The 25,314-nt window shown below is 47.9% G+C and overlaps 1 protein-coding gene across 1 annotated transcript in view; it reads left to right on the plus strand.

Moving 5' to 3' along the window:
* Window positions 1-4,238: 4,238 nt before the first annotated feature.
* DCTD (dCMP deaminase) overlaps window positions 4,239-25,314 on the plus strand; it is a 30,467-nt gene continuing 9,391 nt past the window's right edge. Inside the window, exons 1-3 of the mRNA XM_084760389.1 lie at window positions 4,239-4,578; window positions 5,745-5,876; window positions 6,095-6,230. Coding sequence (XP_084616515.1) covers window positions 5,751-5,876; window positions 6,095-6,230 — 262 coding nt within the window. The 5' untranslated portion in view covers window positions 4,239-4,578; window positions 5,745-5,750. The remainder of the gene's footprint in view (window positions 4,579-5,744; window positions 5,877-6,094; window positions 6,231-25,314) is intronic.

Raw genomic sequence — 25,314 nt, forward strand, 5'->3', positions numbered from 1 at the left:
GTAATTGAAAGCCCCTGTCAAAATAGCTCAGTGGTAGAGTGCTTGCCTAGTAAGCACAAGGCCCTGGGTTTTGTCTTCAGCTCTGGGGGAAAAAAAAAAAGACAAAGTAACAAAATTTTATTTAGATGTTAATGGCCTCTTACTACATTGTACCTTTCCTGAACTCACTAGAGACCTCACTGGGGTATAGTCTCCCCATTCCACCGTATACATGCATAATATACATATTACATATATTATATCTAATACATACCAAGAGCAAAGCATCTGCACTTTATGGATGCCAAATTAACCTTTCTCTGCTGGCCTTCACTATAATTATGAAATAATAAAGGTAATTGGCAACCTTTAAGCTCATAACAATTTTTATTTATGATAGAAACATTCTGTTGTGTCAGTCTGTATTCTGTATACCTCATTGAACACTTATACAACAGACTTCATGCTTGAAATCACACACACATATGCACATATGTGCATATATATATATATATTTTATAGAATCATATACTGAATTTCTTCTCTATATTACCATTGACCTTTTTGTCACACAGGAGAGATAACACAATCTCCCGTTACTTAAGGTTTAAGTAAGCTGTTTTAGTTTTGGGTGCAGCAGGGAAACATAAAATAACTAACCCTTCAAAAGCACAGTAACACTGGTATTTTTATCTACAGTGTTGGATCATAAAAAGAAATACAACTGTGGAACTCGGAATGCAGTTGAATTAGTGGGGTGCTTACACACCTGTACTTCTGGCACTGGGAATGTTGGGGCAGGAAGATCCTAAGTTCAAAGTCATCTCAGCATCATAGTGAATTATAGGCCAGCCTGGATACCCAAGAACCTTTCTCTAAATAAATAGAGATAGAAGGTTGGATAGAGATGTTGGTTAGGATAGATTGATAGATAGATAGATAGATAGATAGATAGATAGATAGATAGATAGGTAGATGATAGGAAGATAGACAGAGTCAAGTAAAAACAAGGATATTTCAATAGGCTACTTAGGAAAAGCAATTACATGTTAAACAGGCCAACAGTAAGGCTCATTTCCTGAGCAGAAACAAAAACTGGTATGTTTATCATGATTTTTGCAATACTAGTATTAGTACAAAATTATTTTGAAAAACTTATTAAATACGCATTGTTAATTTAACAGAAGCCTCAAGTAAGTATTTTTTGAAGGTCACTAGGGTACTACGAAGTAATTCATAGTCTGTCCTGACTAAAAACCCTATGTCCTTCCTCTCATAACAAACTTATTTGCATATATTGACTGCCCTCTATACTCTTGTGTGATGCTAATCTTGGTTGTCAACTTGACTGTATCTGGAATGAACTACAACTCAGAAATGAAGGGCACACCTTTTCTACTTTGTTTGAAGTGACTGACTCCACTTACAGCCCAGACTTTTAAAGGTGGGAAGACACACCTTCAATCTGGCCACACCTTCTGCTGGAAGCCTATGTAAGGGCACGGAAGAAGGTTGCTACTGCCCTTTCCCTGTTTGCCCTTGCCTTACAAGCGCATCCACTCATCCACTGGCATTGGAGCCTACTTCTCTGGGATTCCACCATGTAGAGAAGACCAGCTGAGCCACCCAGCCTTGTGGGACCGAGGAACTGCCTAACTCTTAGACTTTCTGTTCTCAGTAAGCCATTGTTGGATTAGCTGGACTGTAGCCTGTAAGTCATTCCAATAAATTTCCATATATGTATATATGTACACATGAGAGAGAGAGAGAGAGAGAGAGAGAGAGAGAGAGAGAGAGAGAGAGAATGAGATTCATTCCATAAGTTCTGTGACTCTAGAAAACCCTAATACACTAATTCACTCAGTTTCTTTGGTTAAAAAGAATTATCCTTTTGGCAAACAAAAGAGGTGGGAGAATCCTTAGGTGGTTCTCTTGGTAATCTCCCCCACTCCCCACTTCTGAGCTACTGAAATACTTTTTTTTCCCTTTTCTTTCTTTCTTTTCTTTTCTTCCTCCTCCTCCTCCTCCTCCTCCTCCTCCTCCTCCTCTTCTTCTTCTTCTTCTTCTTCTTCTTCTTCTTCTTCTGGGGGGTATTGTTTGCTTGTTTGTTTGTTTTGAGACAGGGTTTCTCTGCGTAGCCCTGGCTGTCCTGGAAGTCTCTCTGTAGACCAAGCTGGCCTCGAACTCACAGTGATCCACCTACCTCTGCCTCCCTGAGTGCTGGGATTACAGGCATGTGCCACCACGCCCAGCAAGTAACACTGAAATACTACTTTCTAAGGAAATGTAATTCACACAGATAACTCGGAGTTCCATGACTAGAGCTCTTATGAACATGTTAGTGCTGTCTGTCCCTGGAATGAACTACAATTCAGAAATGAAAGGCACACCTTTTCACCTTGAAGTGGGTGACTCCACTCAGTCGGGGCCTTTGAGGTGGGAAGACATACCTTAAATCTGGGAGGCGAAATCTAGATCCTGCTGAAAGTATTGCAAACCTGTATCTGCTTGTAGGTGAAGCAAGAGCCTCTCTTATAAGCCCAAATGAAAGGTATTAGCGAGAGATTTAACACTTAAGAGTCACACTTGGAGTTACAAGGTGTTAATGAGCAAGATGCGGGAAGGCATGCGGTTTTTCTCACTTGGCTGCCTAGCTCTACTGTTGGTGCAGACTATTTGAAAGCTCCGGCTCCTGTATTATGAACGATGCCGTCTTTAAGATGAGGGGCTTTCGGTGAAATACAGGGACAGCGAGGGTCACTGTCTGCAGCAAGCAGGAGTCTGGATTGATTGCGGAGGGCAGTGTGTGAGCTGACCCAAACGGAGAAGGATGAGAAGGAGCTAAATTATGTATGCCAGTCTTTCCTCGGCGAAGGAAGGAAGAAGGCTTAATGATGTCGTGGTTGAAGGACCAGCAGCAACTGGTGATGTATTAGTGGTAGGCTGGTCAGCGGAGAAATGAATTCCAACAGGATCCAAGGACTATAGATGAGGGTGACAAAGACCAAGCAGTGGGTGGGGGAAGAGAAACCACTTGCTCCGGATATAATGGATTTTAGTGGCAACAAGATAGTCAACTCAAGTTAACTTGACATTAAGAATCATCACTTTAATCTATGTGGCTCTTTTGAAGCCTGAGTTTTATCAAGGCAAAAAAAAAAAATAATAATCTATAGTTAACAATGAAATATTTTCCCTCTTTGCTTTCTTGGCATCCACCAAGAGAGGTACATAATTTAATTATGGAATCTACAGGCTGGACCATGGACATGAAGAACGATGTGTCTGTGCGGGTGAGAAATTAGGTAGGACCAACTGTTTTATTCTCATTACTCTTCCTCTGTGCGGCTAAATTAATACAGTTAACACGCTTTTGTTTTGATTAGCAGTTGAGGTCGGGGATGTGCAGATTAGAAAGCATGATTATTACAGTAGCTTTTACATATGGAGCTATGGTATGGAGTAGGGGCAGTGGCGCAAGCCGCGTGTTTAAGACAAACAGGGACAAAAGTTCCTCCAGATTTAGGGGGCCAAACCTCTGAGTAGCCCAGTAAACGATGTTGAAGGAAATCAGATTTAGTTCCTCGGGGCCTAGGACCTCTACAAACTTTACCAGGGGACTGTAAAGCGTGCACATGTGCACCTTGACTGGCTTGCATCTCAGGGTCTTTCACAGGATTGGAGTAGAAACTCTTAAATCCGGTCAAGCAAAAAGCCAATGCAAATGAAGTTTCGAAGTATGAGGCCTCTCGGGCACAGCTGCAGACCCCACACCCTTCTGATATGAAGAAGGGAAGGCTTCAGCTGTCTAAGAGGTGGCCAGGACACAGCCTTCAGGGCTTAGTACAAAGTCCAGAATCAGGACCCTTCATTTCTTGTCCCTTTCAGGCCCGTGGCAACTTGAATATTTGGGTGTTTTGATCACCTTTCTGTATTTACGTAACTCCTTAAGGAAGTTGGTGATGGATTCAGAGGACTCACCAACAACTAAAAAGACCGAGTTCTCAGGCCCAAGGGTGTGGCCCGGCACTGTCCCTTCCTGTCCTGAGCCCACGCCTGTACAGTGCAAAAAAGCCCAGGGCAAACTGCACAGGTCACTGCAGCGGGACACGCATTGTCTCCACGCGTGCCGGGCAGCCTGCAGCCTGTCCCTGCCAGGACCGCTGACCAGAGCCGCCCTGGGGTCGTGACCGCGTGGAAGAACACGCCGGGCTCCTCCCCACCGCCCCTTCCGTCGCCGGCCCCGCCTCCCTCCCGACTTCCCGCGCGCGGCGGCGGAGGCGGCGGACGGTGGAAACGTGGCCTGCATCTCGGCGGAGTGGACGGCTGGGCGCATCCCCCCCCCCCCCCACGGCTCGTGCTGTGCTCAGCCTGCACGTGGGCGGCCACTCGCGGGGTCGCCGCGGTGGAGGGGAGGGTGTTCCCCGAGTCTCTTCCGGCGCCCACGTGGTGGGGGAGGATGGAGGCTTGAGAGAACCGGGAGCTGAGTTGGGGGAGTTTCCAGGACTTGTGCGTCCTGTCCGGGCTGAGGTGGAGCAGTTTCCTCCCTGGACTGGTGACATCCCAGCCTCAGTTTCTTCGTGCTGAAGCCGCTCGTGGGTGGGTACAGAACCCCAGGGAACTTTTAAAGAGCAAGCACAGGGCACCCCTGGGTGGAGAAATGCGCCCCCTCTCCCAGCCCTCCCATCCCCCTCCAAACCTTAAAGCAGGCGGGAAGCCAGTTGAGCAGGGTCGTTGGCTAATTACGCTTCTTCATACATGCCTGTTCGCTGCTTGATGTTGTCCTGTACAGCAGTAGCGACCGCAGTCTGAAGGGGAAGTTTGGAAAATCCCCAGGGTACAATTTCTCGGTGAATGGGCACTCCTTCCCTAGTTTATTTTTGAAAGGGCCTCTCTTAGCTGAAGTTCTGTGCTTCCTCCCACCCCCTCAAGCTTTCCCCCTTGCAGAGACCATGGCTAGACCTGGCCTCGAAGCCCAAGCTAGGGAACCTGGATTCGGTATTAGCATTTTCTCACCGACCCCACCCTTACCTCAATTTGATTCAGTCCTCAGAGTTGATTAATCTCTTGGAGGGACAAAAAGGAAAGGGTCAAATCACTCGGTTAGTTCCATAACTGGCCTGGTTGCGAATACTGTTATTTATTTGTGTATTTATTTATTTATTTATTTATTACAAAGTACTGGGCTTGGAGGCAAATTTCCTGAGTACTCTTGAGGCTGTAAGATGCGACGGTAGTGCCTATTTTAGCTAGAAATGAGGCTCGAATGATGATACATAGAAATTGAAAAGGTGTCTGGAATCCATTAGATATTACACATTTCTATCCACCCCCCCCCTCCAACTCCAGTTCATAGAGGGAAAGTAAAGGAGGGGACACTTGGTAGGCCGTACATAGTAACTTAAATTTTATAGGACGTCAGGCAATACACGATTTATTTGGAAATTTATAAGTGACAAATCCGGACTTTTTTTTTTTGAGACAGGGTTTCTCTGTGTAGCCTTGACTATCCTGGACTCACTTTGTAGACCAGGCTGGCCTCTGCCTCCCAAGTGCTGTGATTAAAGGTGTGCACCATCACTGGCTGGCCAAATCAGGACTTTTCAAACAATGTATTTCTTAATTTTCTTTTAAGATGAGGACCTTTTCCCTTCCGTCTAGGGACTTGGGGTTTCAATTTATTAAGTACAGCTGAAGCTGCCCAGAGTTTAGGCTGATGCATTTCCTTGGAAAGCAGATTGACAACGGTTCTTCTCAATGTTTAGTGGCATATGACTTCTAAACCCAACATGAGTGACATTTCCTGCAAAAAACGGGATGACTACCTGGAGTGGCCTGAGTATTTCATGGCGGTGGCCTTCTTGTCGGCACAAAGGAGCAAGGATCCAAATTCCCAGGTAAACCGGTTTTGTAGGAGGATGATCTTGCTGAGATGTACACAAAAGACAGGTTAGTGAAAAACCAAACACTGATACTTGGCAACTTAAAAACAAATGCAGGGTAACTCTGTCACACTGTGTGGGGTGTCCCCTGTGCTTGTGAGTTACTCACTGCCTCCTCAGGGCCACACCTGCTCCTCACACTTAGCAGACCTTTGGGCAATGTTTCTCTCTAGGTTGGAGCCTGCATTGTAAATACAGAAAACAAGATTGTTGGGATCGGGTACAACGGAATGCCTAACGGGTGCAGCGATGACCTGTTGCCATGGAGGAGAACAGCAGAAAATAAGCTAGATACTAAATATCCTTACGGTAAGATATCTTTCCAATACATCCTGCTTCCTGTCACAGGCTGTTGAGTGTTTCTTTAAAAAAAAAAACCATTCATCTTCCCTTTTAGTCATTAATGGAAAAGGGAAAAATTATAATGAAGTACCATATCTTCCCATCTCCCCCTCTTTTAAATAATGTTTTAATTAATTCTTTGATAATCGTATCTCTCTTTTAAAGACTTACATATTTATGTACATGTATGTGCCTGCATGTGTTTATATGCACCACGTACGTATGCACTTGTACGTAGGGACAGGTGACTTTAGAAGAGGGTGTCAGAGTCCTTAGAACTAAAGTGTACAGGCATTTGTGGGTAGCCTTAATGTGGGTGCTGGGAACCAAGTCTGGGCCTATCTCAGGAGCTGTGAGTGCCGTGAACCACTGTGGCATCTCTCGCCAGCTCCTCCTGTGCCCGTCTCTTCAGTTTCAAAGAGAGCCAATGGTAGAAGCATAGTAATTGTTACACAGTCTGGTCCTGAGGCCCTGGGCCTTGTTGCCTTTGTGAGTCCCATGTGTTTCACAGTAGCCTGCTAGCCTGCAGACACCAGCGCGTGCAATGAAGGCCACAGCCCTTTCCAGAGAGAGCAGAGGCGTGTGTGGGATGGCTCTGGAGGTTGTTTCTTGGGAAAGTCAGTGTGCCAAGTGGCGCTCATGCGAACCAAGCAGTGCTTTCCCTCACTGTGCTGAGAAGCGGGATGCTTTTAGCCGCTTGTCGTCAGGAGGACACACTTCATCTCTGTCCGTTGAGTTCATCTCTGGGAAGCTGGTACCAGACTGGGCTGGACATCAGGGCGTGGATGGTGCGGTTCCTGTTGCTTGGGTCTCTAGTCTCTTGGTGGGCTGTGTTCAAAGCCAAAGGCAGGAATGCAGAATGAAGACTTTGAAGTGGCTCTGGGTGCTATGACCAAACTGGCAGCAATGGCTTATGGGAGGAAAGGTTTATTTAAGCTCTCAATTTCAGAGGGGCTTCAGTCCATCGTAGCAGGGATGGCGTGGCATTGAGGGTGACTCTGTCCTTGGGAGTGTGAGGTAGTTAGTGTCTGTTCACATCACAGGGACCAGAAGCCGCCTGTGGGGAGGTATAACCTTTAAAGCCCACCCTTGGTGACCCATTTTGCTAGTAAACCCCATTTCTTTTTCCTTCCTTCCTTCCTTCCTTCCTTCCTTCCTTCCTTTCTTTTGTTTTCAAAACATGGTTTTTCTGTGTACCACTGGCTGTCTTGGAATACACTCTATAGACCAGGCTGATCTCAAACTCACAGAGATCTACCTGCCTCTTCCTTCTGAGTGCTGGGATTAAAGGTACATGCCATTTCTTTGAAAACAAAAACAAACCCCCCAAAACCAAAAACCCATTTCTTAAAAAAGCTGTACACACACACACACACACACACACACACACACAGAGAGAGAGAGAGAGAGAGAGAGAGAGAGAGAGAGAGAGAGAGAGAGAGAGAGAGAGCTGTACACTGTTGAAAATAACTTCACAAACTGTGGACTTTAGTGCTCAAAACATAAGCCTGTAGGGGACATTCCGCACGTTGGAACCATAGCAGCGGCTTCCATAGTCTTCTCGCCGCCAGTGGGAACCCCTCCGGAGATGATGTGGAAGAGACGAAACAGCTTTGTTTTCTCTCTTATCCTCTATCTACACAGGTGACTCCAGAAAAGAGGCAAATCGGCTGCATATGCCGGCTTCCACTTTTCGTAATGCCCCACCTGGTAGTCACGGCTCAGGAGGAGCAGACTGGGTCTTTTGGAAGCAGAGTAGTAGATTAAGGCCACCAGGGCGGGAAGGATGCAGCCTTCCCACAATCAAGTTCAAGACCTGTCTGGGTTGGTTGACTCTTCCTCGGGAGGCTCTGTCTGTGGCCACTCCCATGTCTGTGCTTAGCCTCATTTATGTACTTTTCCTAATGTTCTTGGAGCTTAGTCTTCAGTGCGCCCCTTAGGTTTCTTTATAAACTGCCTAAGGACAAATGTCCGGTGTTTGAATGGGAAAGAAGAAAGGTGTCTTGGAAGAAGAGAAGGAATTGTGGAGTAAGGGTAGAGACAACCGCAGAGCACTTAGGGCTTTCAGGGGATTAAAAAACAAACTGGGTCCATGATGACGGGGGTTTAATAGATAGTCAATTTATTTTCACCCCCCGGTAGCAGGGGCAAGAACGTGTAATCGGGAGCGTGTAAAACTGTCTCTGGGCCCAACCACAGCTCGTGCTAGTGACTTATGGGAAGGATGTACTGGCAGATTTTAGAAGCATCATCACCCCGGTTTTGATTCTGTAAAGCCTTTGATGGACAGAGAGGGGGCAAAATGATGAGTTGTTTTGAAGTCTATGCGAAAATAATTTTTCACGGCACCGCTCGATGTCCCGTATAAAAACGGTGGAAGCGAAATGGTCGATATGGTAAAGATCTGCGTTGAAATGTATGACTTACTCCAGTCAATATTTCACTGAGCTGGGACAGTGACATATTAGTCCCTTCCTCCGAGCTCCAGGACGGAGGAGTTCTTAGAGGAGATGTCAGTCTGTTGTACTCTCTCAGGCTGGTTGCTAAAGAGTCCAGTGGATAGAGTGCGGTGTTTCGGGTCCCCAGTGGTCACTGGGCACTTCTCAAAGTGAGACCCGTGCCGCCTTCTGTCATCGAGAGAGCCCCAGGTGTGTGTGTAACAGTGCCCTAGAAACCAAAGGCTGAATTACGTTCACATACACGCGCGCGCACCCCTCCCCGCTGCCTGGTGCTCTGTAACCTCCCAAGTGGCTGGCTTTGTTGTGAGGCTGTCGCCTTTTGTCCAGGGTAGAGCAGAGTACCTTTCAGAGCGGTTTCCCTGGAGGAAGTCAGCCACGCAGGCATTTGTCCAACTTCCCTGATTGTTTTTTATTGGAGAGCTGCTGGGTTTCTGAGCACTGGGTGTCTGTCTACATTATTTTTTTTATCATCCGTACGATACCTCTAGGTTTTCCGAGCTCTTTGGCCTCTCTTATCAATTATTCATTTTATGTGTAGCTGTGTTAGAATGTAGACAATTTTCTTTCACGGGAATAAGCTTGTAATGTGATGTACCATAAAAATTGTAGAAGGTATTAAATGGTTTTTAAAAGGCATTTAGTATTACTGCCGTCATAATCCACGGAACGATGGGCCTTAAGTCTAAATAATGATGACTGTGTGTACATTGGGCACTTATTCTTGCCTTTCTGAGGCTTTCCAAGCCACTGAGAAGTAAATGCGTTCTCTGCTGTAACTGGCTGGGGTGTGGAAGGCACGCTTGCTGATGTTGAGGCTTTTTTTTTTTAATAACTTCCATTTAAAAATTACAAATTTTAATTAAAAAAAAAAGGTGATAACCTGGCGGTGTAGCTCTTTTCTTCTCGCACCTACGTTAATGTCCATGGGGCTTCTTCACGAGGATAGATAGACTCAAAGATAGATAGATAGATTCAAAGATGCTCAGGAGCTCTTGTCCAGTGATGCTTAACCTGATGAATAACCTGGTGACAGATTTCTGTTGTCACCTTGTTGGAGTGAGGCACTCTGGAAACATCTGTGAGGCACACCTTTGGGTGTGTCGTATCAGAGGGCGGTTCTCTGATTTGTGACGGAAGCAAGAGGTTTGAGCTTTCACAGGCTGGAGCTGGTCCTACCTCCATGGCTCTCCCAGGGTCACGGATGCATCCTCCTGTTAGATGGTTCTGTCAGGTGTCTTTGTCACAGTGATGAGGAAAGGGTCGGATTCAGAGACCCTCATTGGAATGGGAAACCTGAGACCTGTAGTGACAGCAGAGTGCTGCGTGTCATCAGGGGTTTACGTTGGCATCTTATCTGTCAGGTGATGTTCATCTGTGCTTGGGAAGAGTTCTCGGACCGTCCGAGGTACCTCCTTAGTACCCCATCCATGCATTGTATCTACAGCTTCTACTTCTACCCCTTTCAAAGTAATTTCTATGATGTTTGTTATACATGTAGGGTGGCATCTGATTCCTGGGCAGGCCCCCCCCCCGCCGCCCTTATTTTTTAAAATGTATCTAACATCTGTCTGTCTAATCTATATTGAATGGACTGTCTTTTATTTGTTCTTGGACAGTTTCATACATGTAAACAGTGTGTCTTGGTCATATGCACCTCAACTCCTCCCTTCTTTCCCCAGGCCTCTGCCACCCCCCCCACCCCCCCATCAGGCCCCCCTCCTTCATCTCCTCTGTCTTTTATGTTTGGTAACAATCCACTGAGAGCAGTTAGTGCTGCCGCTCGGCATGCTGACGGGACTCGTTGGTTTGATCCTGTGCAGGTTGTCACAGCTGCAGTGAGCAGTTGGTGAGCACAGCGGCCCGGTCATGTCCAGAAGACACATTTCACAGCACATTTCCCCATCTTCGACTCTTTTTTTTTTTTTCTTCGAGACAGGGTCTCTATGTGTAGCCTTGGCTGTCCTAGACTCACTTTGTAGACCAGGTTGGCCTCGAACTCACAGCGATCCGCCTGCCTCTGCCTCTCGAGTGCTGGGATTAAAGGTGTGCACCACCACGCCCGGCTTCATCTTCTACTTCTTACATTCTTTCGTCCTCCTCTTCTGAGATATCTTCTGGGTCTTGGAGGGGACAAGTATTGACGTCGATGTCCCATTTAGGGCTGAGCACCCAATACTTACTCTCAGGACTCTGACTGGCTGTGAGTCTCTGCATTAATTGCTGGCTATTGCAGAGAGAAGTTTCTGTGGTCAGGGTTAAGGGTAGCACTAATCTATATGCATAAGCGCAAATATTTAGAATATAGTTCGGTAACATGCCTGTTAACAAGACAGTAGTAGAAGTTCCCCCGCTAGGGCCATCACCTCTCTCACCATGGGCTCTTGACCAGGCTTACAGTATCAGTCATGAATTCCCTCCTGCGGAGCTTGCTTCAAATCCAACCCAAGAACAGTTGGTTATCTCCATAACCTTAGGCCACTACTTTCCCAGGGGCACATCTGGCCTGGTGGGCTGGTAGTATATAACATGAGGAGTTTACTGTTGGGTAATACCATTGATGGCTTTTCTCCTCTAGTGGGCTGCATAGAACCTTCTGGCACTGTGAACGCTAGTTAGTTAACAGGGAGGAACTCTTAGGTCAGTTTCAGTTTGATTTCTCTGTCTTCAACCAATGTGTGTCCTGTCCAGAGCAGTAGGGTTCTTATCATCTAGTTCCGGTAGACAGCTAAAAGCAGTGACAATAGCGGGTGACAGCTAAAAGCAGTGACAATAGCCTGTGACAGCTAAAAGCAGTGACAATAGCCTGTGCTGTTTTGGGGTGACCTTTGACAGGGCGGCTTCTGCATGTCTGCTGTGGAATTCAGCTTCTTTGAGATGCTGATTCTCCCCCCCCCATCCCCTCCACCTCCTGGGTCCAGTAGATGCTATAGCTCAGGTGCAGTTACCTCTCAGAGATCCAGTGCCTGGGGGTGGGTGGCCTGTCCTATGTCAAACCGAAAGCCACTTGTGCATGGCGTCGGATAACGTTTCTCGAAAGGATGGCGATGGACTGCTTCTGTCTCTTCTAGACCTCCTACATTGAACAGTTTATTTCCAAAGTGATGGTATTTGGAGCTGGGGCTCGTGGCAGGCGACTAGACCTTGAAGGTTGAGCACTCGTGAACAGTCATCAAAGGCAACGGTACCCTTAGGAAGGGACCCCAGAGAGGGCCTGTGTGCTGGCTGGCTTTGTATGTCAACTTGACACAAGCTAGAGTCTTCAGAGAGGAAGGAGCCTCAGGTGAGGAGATGCCTCCACGAGATCCAGCTGCAGGGCATTTTCTTAATTAGTGATCAGTGGGGGGGGGGCGTCCAGCCCACTGTGGGTGGTTCCATGCCTGGGCTGGTGGTCCTGGATTCTGTAAGCAAGCAGGCTGAGCAAGCCAGTAGTCAGCACCCCTCCAAGGCCTCGGCATCAGCTCGTGCCTGCAGGTTCCTGCCCTGCTTGAGTTCCTGTCCTGACTTCCTTTGGTGATGAACTATAGTGTGGATATGTAAGCTGAGTAAACCCTTTCCTCCCCAGCTTGCTTTTTGGTCATGGTGTTTCCTCACAGCACTAGAAACCCTAACTAAGGCAGCCTGCTTCCCCCCCAACCCCCACCCCCACCCCCGTTCAAGTTGATGGCAGTTTACAAACCTGGACCAGGGCCCTCACCGGAAGTCAACAGGGCTGATCTTGGACTTCCAGTCGTTAGAACAATAAGAGTGAAGTACGGTATTTTGTCATGGCAACCCCAAGTGACTAAGCCAGGGAGCCTGAAACCCATGTAAATCTGAGTTTACCAATAATAATGCAACGTAATTCTCCTTTTATTCATTCTGTAAGCCTGAAGTCATCAGCTTTGATTGACACTTTGTGGGGAGCAGGAAGCGGGGTGGAAAGGCAGCCTTTTCTGGGCTGCCTCTCTAGAGAGGCATTCGTAAAGGGTGTTTTTGTTCTTCCAGCCTTGGGATCAAAACTTTATGAAACTGTTTGATTATAATGAAATTTTGATATGGAAAATGAACCCCCCACCCCCACCCCCCCCCCAACCCCCCCCCGCGAAAAATGTTCTTCGGCTCCGCTCGTTCTACCCAGCCCCCCCTCCGCCCCACCCCAAAATCCAGACCCTAGTGTGACGTGTGTACTAGTCAGTGGCTGAAGAAGGCGTCGTTGTTCAAGTTTGTACTTTATGGATGAGCAGCAATTAAAAAAAACCAGGAAGCTGCAAATGTATCTAATTTCCCATATAAAAAGACTCGGGAAGACATTTTTTATGAGGAGGAGATTGGTCGCTAAACTCGTGGTGAAGAAGTATTCAGCCGACAGTTTTAGATTCTCTTGGTGAAATCCATTACGGCGGAGCACGGAGCTTGTTTCGTCAGAATGCCAGTTTCAAAAACTGGAGGTTAAAATATTCTTGGTAATTCAGATACCACTGGTTCCTTGGGCTTTTGTAGCATGTCTGGGTGTTACAGTTTATAGACTTCATGGTTGTAGCAGAGTCAGGTTCTTGGCCTGGGTTAGCATCTGCAGCCTCGCTGTTTCCTTGGTAAGGGACGTAGTGTGTGCGCGTTGCTTTGCTGCCCATATCCTACTAGGAACCCCAGTCCTGGTGTCCCTAGGTATGGGTGACACCTTTACTCCGAACGCACAGGCCAGAAATGGAGCTGTGGACTTCTACCAGAATCAGTTCCTGTCCCCATGGAAATAGAATAAAAAAGAATATGGTCCTGCCGAGGCTGGGGCCAGGGCACAGCAGGTAAGAGACCGTGCTGTACACACATGAGGCTCAGAGACCAAGTACCTGGTAAGAAGGCAGAAGGATTGCTGGGGCTCGCAAGCCACCAGCCGAGCACAGGTTTAGTGAGATAAGACACCTGCTGTCCTTTGCTGGCCTCTGTGTGTGCACAGGCATGCATACCCACACAGGCATGTGCACAGGCGTGTGCTCACACAGAGAAAGTACTGCTGGGAAGGGAATTGGGAAAAAAAAAACTGGAATTAATTAAGGTGACAGATCCACATGTCAACTTTCACCACGTTTGGCAGCGTGTGGCAAAACTTCTTTAAATTCTGTATTTAAATTTAATCTTTATTTTTTTCATATTTAGCATATTGTTAAGCATGCAGAGATGTCACTTTAGTGACTGCGTAGCCGTTTGCCTCACCCCCTTCAACACTGGCATTTTCCTGACTGCCATGCGTGTGATGTATTTCTTTGGTATCCAAAAGGTTAGTCTTGAGAAACTAATTTATCAAGCAGCTAGGAGGCCGGCCCTTCTTAAGCTGTGACTTCCTTGTCACTTGTAAGAACTTCTCAGTAATTAAGATCAAATTTGTTCTTAGGGTTGAAACCGGACACCCTCTGGTTTTGTTAGGCAGGCTTACGCATTCAGTGATTTGCTGTTCTCTTTGTATGAAATTTAATTTTGTGTGTAGCTTCCTGGCATTCCTCCCCTGCCCAGCCCTCCTGAGTTGTGGCCTGATAGCAGGTCTAACTGGGGACTTTCGTGCAAGTAACTAATATGACCAATGGACAAACCTTTGCACATTTGTGAAGGAAGGAAATCAGGTAGGTTATTTTTATGAATCAACAGGCAGGGCCACCGTGGTGTGGGAACTCAGGAGTATAGCCAGGTCTTTTCTTTGTCGTCTGTATGACCCAGCTTGAGACAGAACTATTCTGACTGAAGGTATAGTTGCTCATAAGGAGGTGTCTTCAGAAAGGAACAAATCATTTTTATTGATGTATTTCATTCTGATCAACTAAAGTACATATTTTTGTAGGCACGGGGTTAGTTTTCTTGGAAGCATCAGTGATCATTTCGTTATTGATATCTGGAAAAGACGGACAGTGACAAAATCATGCTTGTTCTAAAGAACAGATGACGAAGAAGGCAAAAATGCTTGCCTGTGGTGGCTAGACCTTGCCATAAAACCAGCCTTGTGTCTCCATGATACAGTGATTTTGAAGCCTCAGAGAAGCTGATGGCCAGAAAGTGTGCTGGGTAGAGTCCTGTACTCTACCTCAAGATAAAACGTTTGCAGAAAAGTTACTATTTTCAAGAGAGTTGGTCAGCTGAGTAACATCCGTGCAGCTGTTCGGCCAATGGGCATATCTTGCCAGGCTGGTGATGACCCCTCCATCCCCCCACACACCCCACTCCCCACCCCCAGAAGCCTTCAGAAGTGCACTTTACAAGATTATAAAAGCTGTCCAGCTGGGAGGAAGCCTAGTCAGTAACTACATGATTTCTCCGTGTGCTGTGACTGTGTGTGGTGACTTCAGCAGTTGCATTATTACCACCCCGTTCTGGTGGGTAGCCTGGGGCAGGACCAGCAACTTGTGTTAGTTTTTGGGGCTGGGCCGTGTGAGTAGCTCTGGGCTGGAGCCCTATACCCGTCACTGGGCTTTTTGTTCACTAATCTGTCAATCACCAATTATGAAAACGTCCTACAGGTCCGCCTACAGCCTGACCCTAAGAAGGCATTTTCTCAACTGAGGCGGCGTCCTCTCCGTTAACACTAGCTGGTGTCAAGTTGTCATAAAACCAGCCGGCGTGCGTGCATTGATTGTGCCTAGAACAGGCAGGAAAACCAGGTTCTCGGAGGGTTTAGTGTTTATATTGCCCTTTGCTTTTACTTACGATATCTCTGGATAGGGTTGTGCGAGTCTGTAATATCAGCTGAGTAAACTACCCCTCACTCCCACCCCCACCCCTGCTGCTGTGCTGAAGACAGCAGTGACCACATTCTCGTGAAAAGACCCTGGGCCAGCCACTGGGGCCCTTGATTCCTCAGCTGCTTTGCTGATTCCTAGTGGTGGTGAGGATGTTAGACACAGCACTTGGAATGTGCATCTTAGTTTCAGTTTCTCTCTCCCTCTCCCTAAAAAGAAATGCGTGGCCTCTGTGTGTGCGCCGCATGCCTTGGTGGCGCGATGTGCTTACAGAGACCAGAGAGCAACGATGGGGAGCGGTTCCCTTCTTCCGGTCTGTTGATGCACCATCTCTCTTGTTTTTTCAACACTGCGTACTCCAGGCTAGCTGGCTGGAGAGCTGCTAGGAAATTCTCCTGTCTCCCCCTCCACTTGCCATGAGAATGCTGGGATTACAGATGTCCGCCACTGCATCTGGGTGCTCGCATCTTCTTGGCGTTTTTTATGTGGGTTCTGGGGTTGAACTCAGGTTGACAGGCTTGAACGGCTTTACCCGCTGAGGCATCTCGCCTTCCCTACCTGCCAGTTTCTTTCTTTCTTTCTTTCTTTCTTTCTTTCTTTCTTTCTTTCTTTCTTTCTTTCTTTCTTTTTCTTTTTGGTTTTTTGAGATAGTCTCTCTATATAGCCTTGGCTGTCCTGGACTCGCTTTGTAGACCAGGCTGGCTTCGAAGTCACAGTGGTCTGCCTGCTTCTGCCTCCCAAATCCTGGGATTAAAGGTGTGTGCCACCACGCCCGGCAACTTCCTAGTTCTTTTTCTTTTTTTTTCTTTCCTCCTCCTCTTCCTCCTCCTCCTCCTCCTCCTCTTTCTTTTTGGTTTTTCAAGACAGGGTCTCTCTGTGTAACCTTGGCTGTCCTTGACTCACTTTGTAGACCAGGCTGGCCTCGAACTCACAGTGGTCTGCCTGCTTCTGCCTCCCAAGTTCTGGGATTAAAGGGGTGCGCCACTGCTCCCGGCAACCTCCCAGTTCTTTATGAAGCAGATCATTGCTGAGGACTCCACCAGTTTTGCAATTTAAAGGAAAACAAAAACAAAAAACCACCAATGTACCCAATGAATGTTGCTCTGCTCACTGAGCTCTGAAGGCGTTCTCAGTCAAGGCTGCAAGCTATGAAGGGCTGTTTGTGAGTGACAGGGAGAATGCCATATGTGTGCAAGGATGACGTAGTAGCTAGAGGCAGGCTTCCTACCTCCCTTCCGCACTTTTTGATTCTGTTTTGCAATGCCTGCCAGGGATTGGACCCAGGGCCTTGTCTTTGAGCCGCATCTCCAGCTCTCTAGTACTGAGGTAAATGTAAACCAGGTTAGTGATAAGCAGGAGGGAGGAGCTAAGGAGAAGAGGCTACCCCCTAACTGTGGAGATTAAAAGGCGTTAAGTAAGGAGAGCTTGAGAGAAAAGCGCCTGTATATGAATGAGCAAGAGAGCATGTATTTGTCACCAGGAGAGAGGCTAGTCTAAGACCAGATGGAAGGCTCCTGAGAAACCCCTTTGTGAGTCCAGCAGCGATGATCTTTGTTTGAACAGAGGTGCCTGCCGGGCACTGGCCAACACCAACGCCAATGCCAACACCAAGTGCTAGCTGTTGGTGAAAGCAAAGGGGAGCCCACTGCCTGCCACCCCGCCCTCGGAAGGGCTGGTGCCGGTTAACTTAGCAGAGGTGCGGGTTTTATCTCTGTGCCTCTTTCAAATGATAGATGCCGTAGTAAATTTAAAATATTGAATACGATAACCGAGTATGAATTTTTAAATTCCGCAATTAAAAGGCTTTGTTGGAATGACATTAATTTTGAGTTTAGGTGGATAAAAGGAAGCAGAAGTCTTGGCCGTTTTTCCTGAAGCTCAGTGACTTAATCACTTTTGGGGGGATTAAAATAAACACTAACGAGTCATCTGTTCTTTAACAGGCTTGAGTTTGTCAGCGAATGACAAGGTGGTCCCCTCTCAAGTGACGTTGCTTCATTTTTAGAGATACAATGTATTTTATCCATCATTGGTATTTGGTAGAGAGAGTACTTTCACATATATTCATTTACCCACTTACTCCGGGGCAGCTTGGTTGTGAATTACATGCCAGGACCTGTGCAGTGGTAAACAGGACGCACATGCATTTTTCTGGTCTGTTTTCACAGCATTTCCAAGTCGGTTTGTGGAAGAGGCAGACAGTAATCAGCTGACACTGACTGTCCCTTTCTGAGGAAGGAGTAAGTTGACCTGAGGTCCAGAGTATTGGCTGGGGCGGCTTGGTGCTTGGGGATGCAAGAGGCATTCCATAGAGCGATGGCGTGGGTTAGGCTCTCTGGTGGGACACTGTATGCTAAGGAAAGCAGTAGCCGGGCCTTTGAGAGCAAAGGGTGAGTTAAGGAGTTTGGACTTGAAAGATTATTTTGGGACTTTGGGCTGATTGCGTGTCTCCGACGACTCTTAATGGTGAAGGCTACTCCGAAAGTGGTGGTATTAAGGGGTTGTTTGACCAGTGGGGCAGAGCTCTTGGCTTAGTGTGCCCTTATAAGTGGGGCTGAGTGAGGTGCTGGTGATGGCTTAGGGGTAAAGTGTTTGCTGCACAGCACGAAGCCCTGACTTTAGAACTCCAGAACCCACATAAAAGCCAGATGGGGTGCACGTCTGTGCCCCAGCTCTAGAGGACAGAGGCAAGAGCATCCTGAGGCTTCTTAGCTGAATCCACAAATTCCAGGTTGACTGAGAGACCGCCTCAAAAACTTAAGTTACAGAGGTGGCTGAGGACGACATCCCAGTGCCGGCTTCTGGCCTCCATACATGTGTGCACACGCCGAGCCCACACACACCGACACACAAAGGCCCAGTAGAGTTAGCCATGCGAGAACACAGGGAGAAGATTCTGTCTGTAGCCCAGGAAGGGGAACCCTCTCCAGACACTGTATCTGCTAGCTCGCCTTCATCCCGGATTTCCCAGCACCAGGTCTGTCAGGTGTAAATGGCTGTTGCTTAGAGTGTGGCGGTTTGTTAGAGCAGCCCAAATGGACTAAGGTGGGCTTTATATGTGTGTGAAGTAGGCGTTTGGGGGCAAGACAGGAGTCCAGCTGTCTGTGAGGCAGTTGCAGAAAGGGGGGGTAGACCTTGGAGCCGCGAGGGTTGGGGAGCAAGGGGGAACAGGCGGATGGATACACAATGCGGATAATTTGGAGACAGCGTCCAGTGCGGATGGGCTGCCATGGAGCTGGACAGGGAGAATTCCCTCTTCCCAAACAGTTCCAGGCTGTAGCTTACTGGAGTAGAGCAGGGCGGTAGGAAGAGCCAGGTTTGAGGGAGGTGAGGAAAGGCTGTGGCTTTGCCGCGCCTCCCAGCAAAACTGTGGGTGCACTGGGGATGGTTGGAAGAGACCCACGTAGGCTGTGCCCTGGCTGCTGGGCTGGGCTTTTGCATGTCTCCGTGGGTGTGGTGCCAAGGGAGTACATACAGAGCCAAGAGGCGGTGCTGACCCATGAGAACTCCAGCACTTAGAGGGCTGGTAGGTGAGGACTGTGTAGGAGGAGTGTGACTTCAGGGAGTGTTACAGAGCTCCCGCATCCTGGTCCGCCAAGAAAGAGCTCTGTAGGTTGTGTGTCTGTTATCAAGGTGTTTCTGGGCGCGGGTGTGCCAGCAGCACTTTCAACAGTGGTAGGCTGCAGAGCCAAATTGGAGCAAGTTAAAGGGGGGATGGAAGATGAGGAAATGGGGTCCTTATTTAGACGCGGGGGGGGGGGGGTTGTTAACATAGGTGGCTCTGACTGAGCAGACCCGTAGGACACTTGTAGGGCTGAGACTGTGTGAAGTTTGTGAGGCAGGGGACGTAGGTTTTAATTTCCTGCTTTGTTGTTGTTGTTGCTGCTGCTGTTGCTGTTGCTGTATCAGGCGGGGAGGGTCCAGGTGGCAAGTAGCCACAGAAGTTCCTGCCGCTGCAGTGTGAGAGTTACAGCAGAGCTGGAGGCAGGGGGTCAGCTTGAGGGGCAGGCGCAGGATATGGAGACCTGGGAGCAGCTACTGAAGGACCGTAGGGCAGTGTCAGGAGCAGCATGGGTTGGTGGAGTTAGGTCAGCTTGGCCTACTCATCTCCGACGCCGAGGCAAGGCCTCTGAGTCACCGGAAGCAGGCGTTGGTGGAGCTGGAGGTAATGAAGCCCAGAGCTTGGACCCTCACTCTTGTCCTGGTGCTGCTCAGCTCAGCATTCCCAGTTCACCCTTTAAAAGCCAGGAACCCCAGGGGGAAGCTTTGAAGGCTTGCTGTGTGTGTTTATGGGGGACGGCCTTGTCAGGGGGTGAGGGTGCTTTGTTCCTCCCGGTACCTTTTCAGCACCTTTCAGGCACTGCACATGCATTTCAGTGTGTTTCGCGTGAACAGCAGGAAGGGAGTTGGCCCGGCTTAGCCATGGATGAAATGCAGTTCTGTCTCCGCCCTCCTCCCTCTGACCTGATTGTGTGCCCTTAGCACATAGGGAAGCGATGTAATTAGAGTTCTGGGGGCTTTATTATCAATAATGGAAACACCACAGTCAGAAATGTCTTTAGCCCTAAGCACTACCATTGGGGCTAAGTGGCTCCCCTGGGCGCCCTGAGTTGTTACCAGCAGCTCTGTGGAGAGGCTGAGGAAGCGGGTAGAGAGGATGGGGTGGGAACCGAGCAGGAGAGGGCGGAAAAAGAAACATGTATTCCTGTGGTCCAGTGTGCCGCCCAGGGCCACCTGCTTGCTCCCGGGCTCCCGGGCTCCTGGTTAGCCCCACAGCCTAGGAGGCACTAACTTTACTGACCAGGTTGGTCTTGTGCACTGTGCGTTTAGTAGATTCTTATCCCCATAAGGTTCCCAGGGGGCGGTGGTGGGGCTAGGGGGTTGGGATGTTGGGGTTCTCTCCAGCTCTCTGGTCAGGGGCCTGAATTAATACATTTTAAAGTTCCATCAGAGTCCTGAACTGGGGAGGTGTTGGGTGTCGGGCAAGCAAACTGGGCACCATAAGGAGGGTGTAGAGGGGGAAGACAGAGGCCAGCAGCAGCTCCGAGAACTGGAGTACACTGTTCCAAGGGTGGCCCCAGTGGCAGTAGCCAGTAGGCCTTGGGCCACTAGTTTATGGCTGCTATAGATGTTTGTGCCTTGCTCAGAGCCTGGTTGGGGTGGAGGGTTTGCCCAGGTAAAAGCTGGGAGCCTGCTTTTGAGTGAGTGGCTTGTGCCTTCTTTTTTCTCGTTTTGTTTTTGTTTTTGTTTTTGTTTTTGTGAGACAAGGTCTCTCTGTGTTAGCCTTGGCTGCCCTAGATTCGCTTTGTAGACCAGGCTGGCCTTGAACTCACAATGATCCACCTGCCTCTACCTCCTGAGTGCTGGGATTAAAGGTGTGCACCACCATACCCAGTGTGCCTTCTTTTCTGAACCTAGATTCCTTTCCCTTGTCATTTTCTTGCAGAGACCTCTTCTATGGGTACAGGGTGGTAATTGAAAATGATAGACACTTTTTTTTTTCAGGCCTGGGGCTGGCTTTCTCTGAGTTATCTCAGTTTACTGTTTTCATCTTGACATACAAACTACACTATCATGTCTCAAGCAGGACTGTGTGTGTGTGTCCTTGATGCCGGAAGGCTGTGAGGGTGTGGTCCATGATCTTCTGAGGTGGACGGTCGCTGGCTCAATTGGTGTGCACACGCAGCCCATCAGTTGGCCAGGCAGAAGTGCTGCCCCCTGTCATCTCTGCTCAGGACCGCCCTGGTGCCCATCTCCCAGGAGTCCTCTGCAACATCCTGACCTGTGGCAACACAGCCTTCACTGGCTTAATTCTTTTTCATTGCAAAGCTTTCAACTCCGTCTTCCTCGGTTGCTCCTTATGTAACTGCACAAAGAAAGGCAGAATATCTTTATTGTTCTGAGGGGCTGGGGCTTGAGGAAGGATTCACCTTCCTGCAGCCAAACCCCAGTGCCTTGTAGCCTTGCTTTCAAGAGACAGTTCTAATCCACACACATTTTTTTCTGCAGAAACAATAGGTGACTTAAAAATCCAGTTTCCCACCTGTCTGTGCAGAGTGCATGTAACCCTCCCCCACCCCCACCCTCCATCCCGTGCTCTGCAGTTTCTCAACACAGCACATATGTAGTCCTTTTCCAGAAGTGCTTGAAGCGTTTGCCCTGCTCCCTGGTGGGTTCTGAGCTCTGAGGGACAGGACCCACTTCTTCCTGTAGCCGTGTCACCCAGTTCGGACCTGATCAGATTGGATAGCGGCGTTTGCAGCCAGAGTTTATCAAAACATCCAGGAAAGTTGAGAGTTTTAGAGTTTCTCTTTCTTAGCCAGGCCTGGTGGGGCATGCCTTTACTCCCAGCAATAAGGAGCAAAAAAACAAAAAACAAAAACAAAAAACAAAAACAAAAACAAAAACACCCAGTTTCTATTCTGCTATAGCCCAGTACCCAGGAATTATGTCTAAAGAGGCCATGAGTGAAGGGTCTAAGAAGGCTGCAACAAAGTGACAAAAAAGGGCTAGGAGAGAAGTTGGGGACAGAAGCAAAGAGCTGCGAAGGGCAGAGGAGTGGAGGTGCGCGTCCCGGCGAGGCCTGTTGGTCAAATGGCCTCCTAGAACGGATGTGACTGTTAGCTCCCTCCTTGCTTCTCCTGTTCCAGAGCCCATGTGTGTATGCTTCAGATCCTTGGAAAACCCTGGTCGTTAACCAGCTTGCCCCTTCACAGTTATAGTACAGTTACAGTCTTGCTGTGGGAGAGGACCAGGCACAGGTGTGTGGAGCGGCCCCGCCAAGCATCACACCTGGCAAGGAAGTGATCCGGGTGAAGTGAAAAATGAGACTCAGGTCGGCATGACTTAGCTGGTGTTGGGTCAGAAACTTCTGGAATCTGACACCACCAGGCGTTGTAAGCATTTTTAAACACTGTAGTGCACTTTGGAAGAAAAGCTTCCTGGTGCAATACAGTCCTCAGAGTCAAGGAAGATTAAGGGGCTACTACATCAAGACTTGTTTACGAAGCACCCGTGGCCACAGAGACGGGTGGGTTGGCTCTGTAGCTTCACGGCCTCGACTGTGGTGTGGTCTCTGAGATAGCGTAGAAGTCAACGAGTACATCTCCCCTAAGGGTAGGCTCTGATGACTGAGAAAGAGAAACCAGGCTAAAGATAAAGGTCTGTGGGAGGAGGGGGAGGCTGGGATGAACATTCTGGGGGATTTGGGTGTGAGGCCCAACACTACAGGTAGCAAAGGTCACCAGGTCATTTACAGCATCTACTCCCAGCCTTCTGGGTGGGAACAGGTATTCATTCCCTGCTTTTGAGAAGACAGCCCTGTGTGATTAACATCCCTGGTGTCTTATGGGTCTGTGAGCTCTCCTGTCTACTGCTACACAGGTGTGGCATTGTTTGGCAGCGCCTTCTAGAAATGTTGGTTTCCGTTTTTGGTGGGTAGCCATAAAAGGTGGGCCTTTGGGGTCGGGTGGTGGCAGGTTGTGGAGTTTGATTTCAGAGGCTGTTGTTAATAATTGACTCGAAGGAGAAGAGCTCAAAAGGGCTGGCAGTGACAGATGAGGCCTTGACAGGGTAACTGTCAATAATTAAGATGTCATTGTAGTTGTTGAAGCTCCATTTTTGTTCTAGACACTGTGAACTCTCATGGGTGTGTGCCCTTCCTGGACATTAGTGAAGGCAGAAGTGGAGGTGGCCGTGGTCCTGGAGGTGTGCCTCAGACTTAGTGACTCTGACACTCTGGTACCCTAGCAATAAACTCACTTAGATTCTAATGTGGAGGATAATGACAAAAAGTGTGGGCATCGGAACAAGTGGCACAGCTTGTCAGTAATAAGTATAAATCAGCCTTAAGTTGGGGTACCCTATTTCATGTTATTAATTTCAGGGTCAAATCTATGCAGAGAGAAATCTTTCTTAGATTAGAAGACACAGTATGTTTTGCCCCTGACTCCAGATTTTATGCGGCTTCAGTGTTTTTCATCGTGTCTCAGCAGGAAACTAACTAAGATCATTGGGAGTGACACTGTGACTGCCAGGTTATATGTGTAGCACTTAGAATTTGTTTAGCATCATTCAAATGTGTGGGATTTTTTTCTTTCTATTTTCTTCTCTTTCTACTTGAGTAACTATAATAGTACTGGTGTCTAAAATAGATATTGCATGATCTTACATCAAATGAGATAGAAGTCAAATCTATAAAATGTTGAATCTCTTAAATCTAACAAGGATGGAGTACATCCTGTTAATTTGTCAAACTTCCAGAGAACCGCCTACATGAGACAGCCAGGATTAATCAAGCCCCAGTGAGAGAGAATTTGAAAAATACAGTTTTCTAATTATACAATCTTTACAGTGGGCCAAGGTTAATGCAGTTCTGAATTCTGACAGTTAGTAATAGAAAAAAGAAAGAAAGAAAAGACCAAAGCGTATGAATTGCCTTATAATCACCTGAAACAGACACTATTCTGAGCGTCGCACTTTATACACATTAATCCGGTATTTTCCGCACTTATTCTTTTTAAATGATGTTGGGGATAATTAAAGGGTTTGTGTCACTCTTTGTGCTGTTCAGATATCTGCATTATTTGGGGATGTCTTTAAGTTCTTGCTTAGCCATAGATATGGAGTTTTAGTTAATAATGGGAAAACTCACCTTTTTTTTTTTTTTTGACAACATGGACTTCTTTATGCGTTGTGCATTTAAGCATTGTGCATCTTAACCCCTTTGTCCTGCTCTTGTGTTATGTATAAAATCTCTGAGTGAAGCTGCCAGACAGACCTGGTCATGGATGCTTTCTGCTACGCAGGCAGGCTGTGGCGTTTGCCTCAGACCAAGCAAGCAAGCAAGCAAGAGGGCAGAACCTGGTTATAATTCATTTAGCTGATTTTGTGAGCTGCTGGGTTTGGTAGTGTGTGCTTGGAATCCCAGGGCTGAAGAAAGGATTGCTGTGAGTTTAAGACCAGCTCAGGCTGCATGGTGAGTGCTAGTCAGCTAGGACTATATAGCAAGACGGTGCTTCAAAAACCAAAACACCACAGAGACAGACAGACACACATACACACACACACACACACACACACAAATACACAGAGCGTGGCATGAGAGAGAAAGGTGAATATGGGACCAGGAGGGGAGGGGAGGGGAGGGGAGGGGAGGGGAGGGGAAGGGAAGGGAGGGGAGGGGAGGGGAGGGGGGAGGGGAGGGGAGGGGCCAGGAGGGTAACGCAGGGAATGATATGACTAAAGAATGTTCTGTGCATGTATGAAAAGGGCACAGTGAAACCTATTATTCTGTATAATTAATATGCCCTAACCCCCCAAAAAAAATTGGATAGAAGAAAACTAGAGGTTATATCTGCATTACAATGAGGCAGTTATTTTTAAAATTAGAGTCGCAGTTGTTGAAATGATTTTCTTCTTGAGAAGAAAGTTAAAGTGCTGAGCGTCTGCCCTCCGCTGAATGAATGGGGACTGTGCCCGTGTTTATGGGAGAAGGAACCGGGGCAGAGGGGAGCCACCACCCAGCCCTGAGAGTGGGGTCCGCAGCCTTGAGCTTGGCCAAGGGAGGAGCCCCTGTTTGGTTAGCGAGAGCCTGTCCTGGAGGACCGAGGAGTGAACCGGAACGTTTGGAAGATGCCAAAAATTGATGTGCTTGATACTTTAAAATTGCTTTTGCGTTTATTCTCATTCCCTCTCTCCTCCTTTCCTCCCTCCCTCTCCTTTCTCTGTATGTCTGTCTCTCTTCTCTGTGTGTGTCTGTCTGTCTGTCCTCTTTCTCTGTGTGTGTCGTCTGTCTGTCCTCTTTCTCTCTCTGTGTGTCTCTGTCTCTCCTCTTTCTCTCTGTGTGTATCTGTCTGTCTGTCTCTCTTTCTCTGTGTGTCTCTGTGCGTG

Source organism: Acomys minous (assembly GCF_964271855.1).
Source record: "Acomys minous genome assembly, chromosome: 15".
Taxonomy (NCBI): domain Eukaryota; kingdom Metazoa; phylum Chordata; class Mammalia; order Rodentia; family Muridae; genus Acomys; species Acomys minous.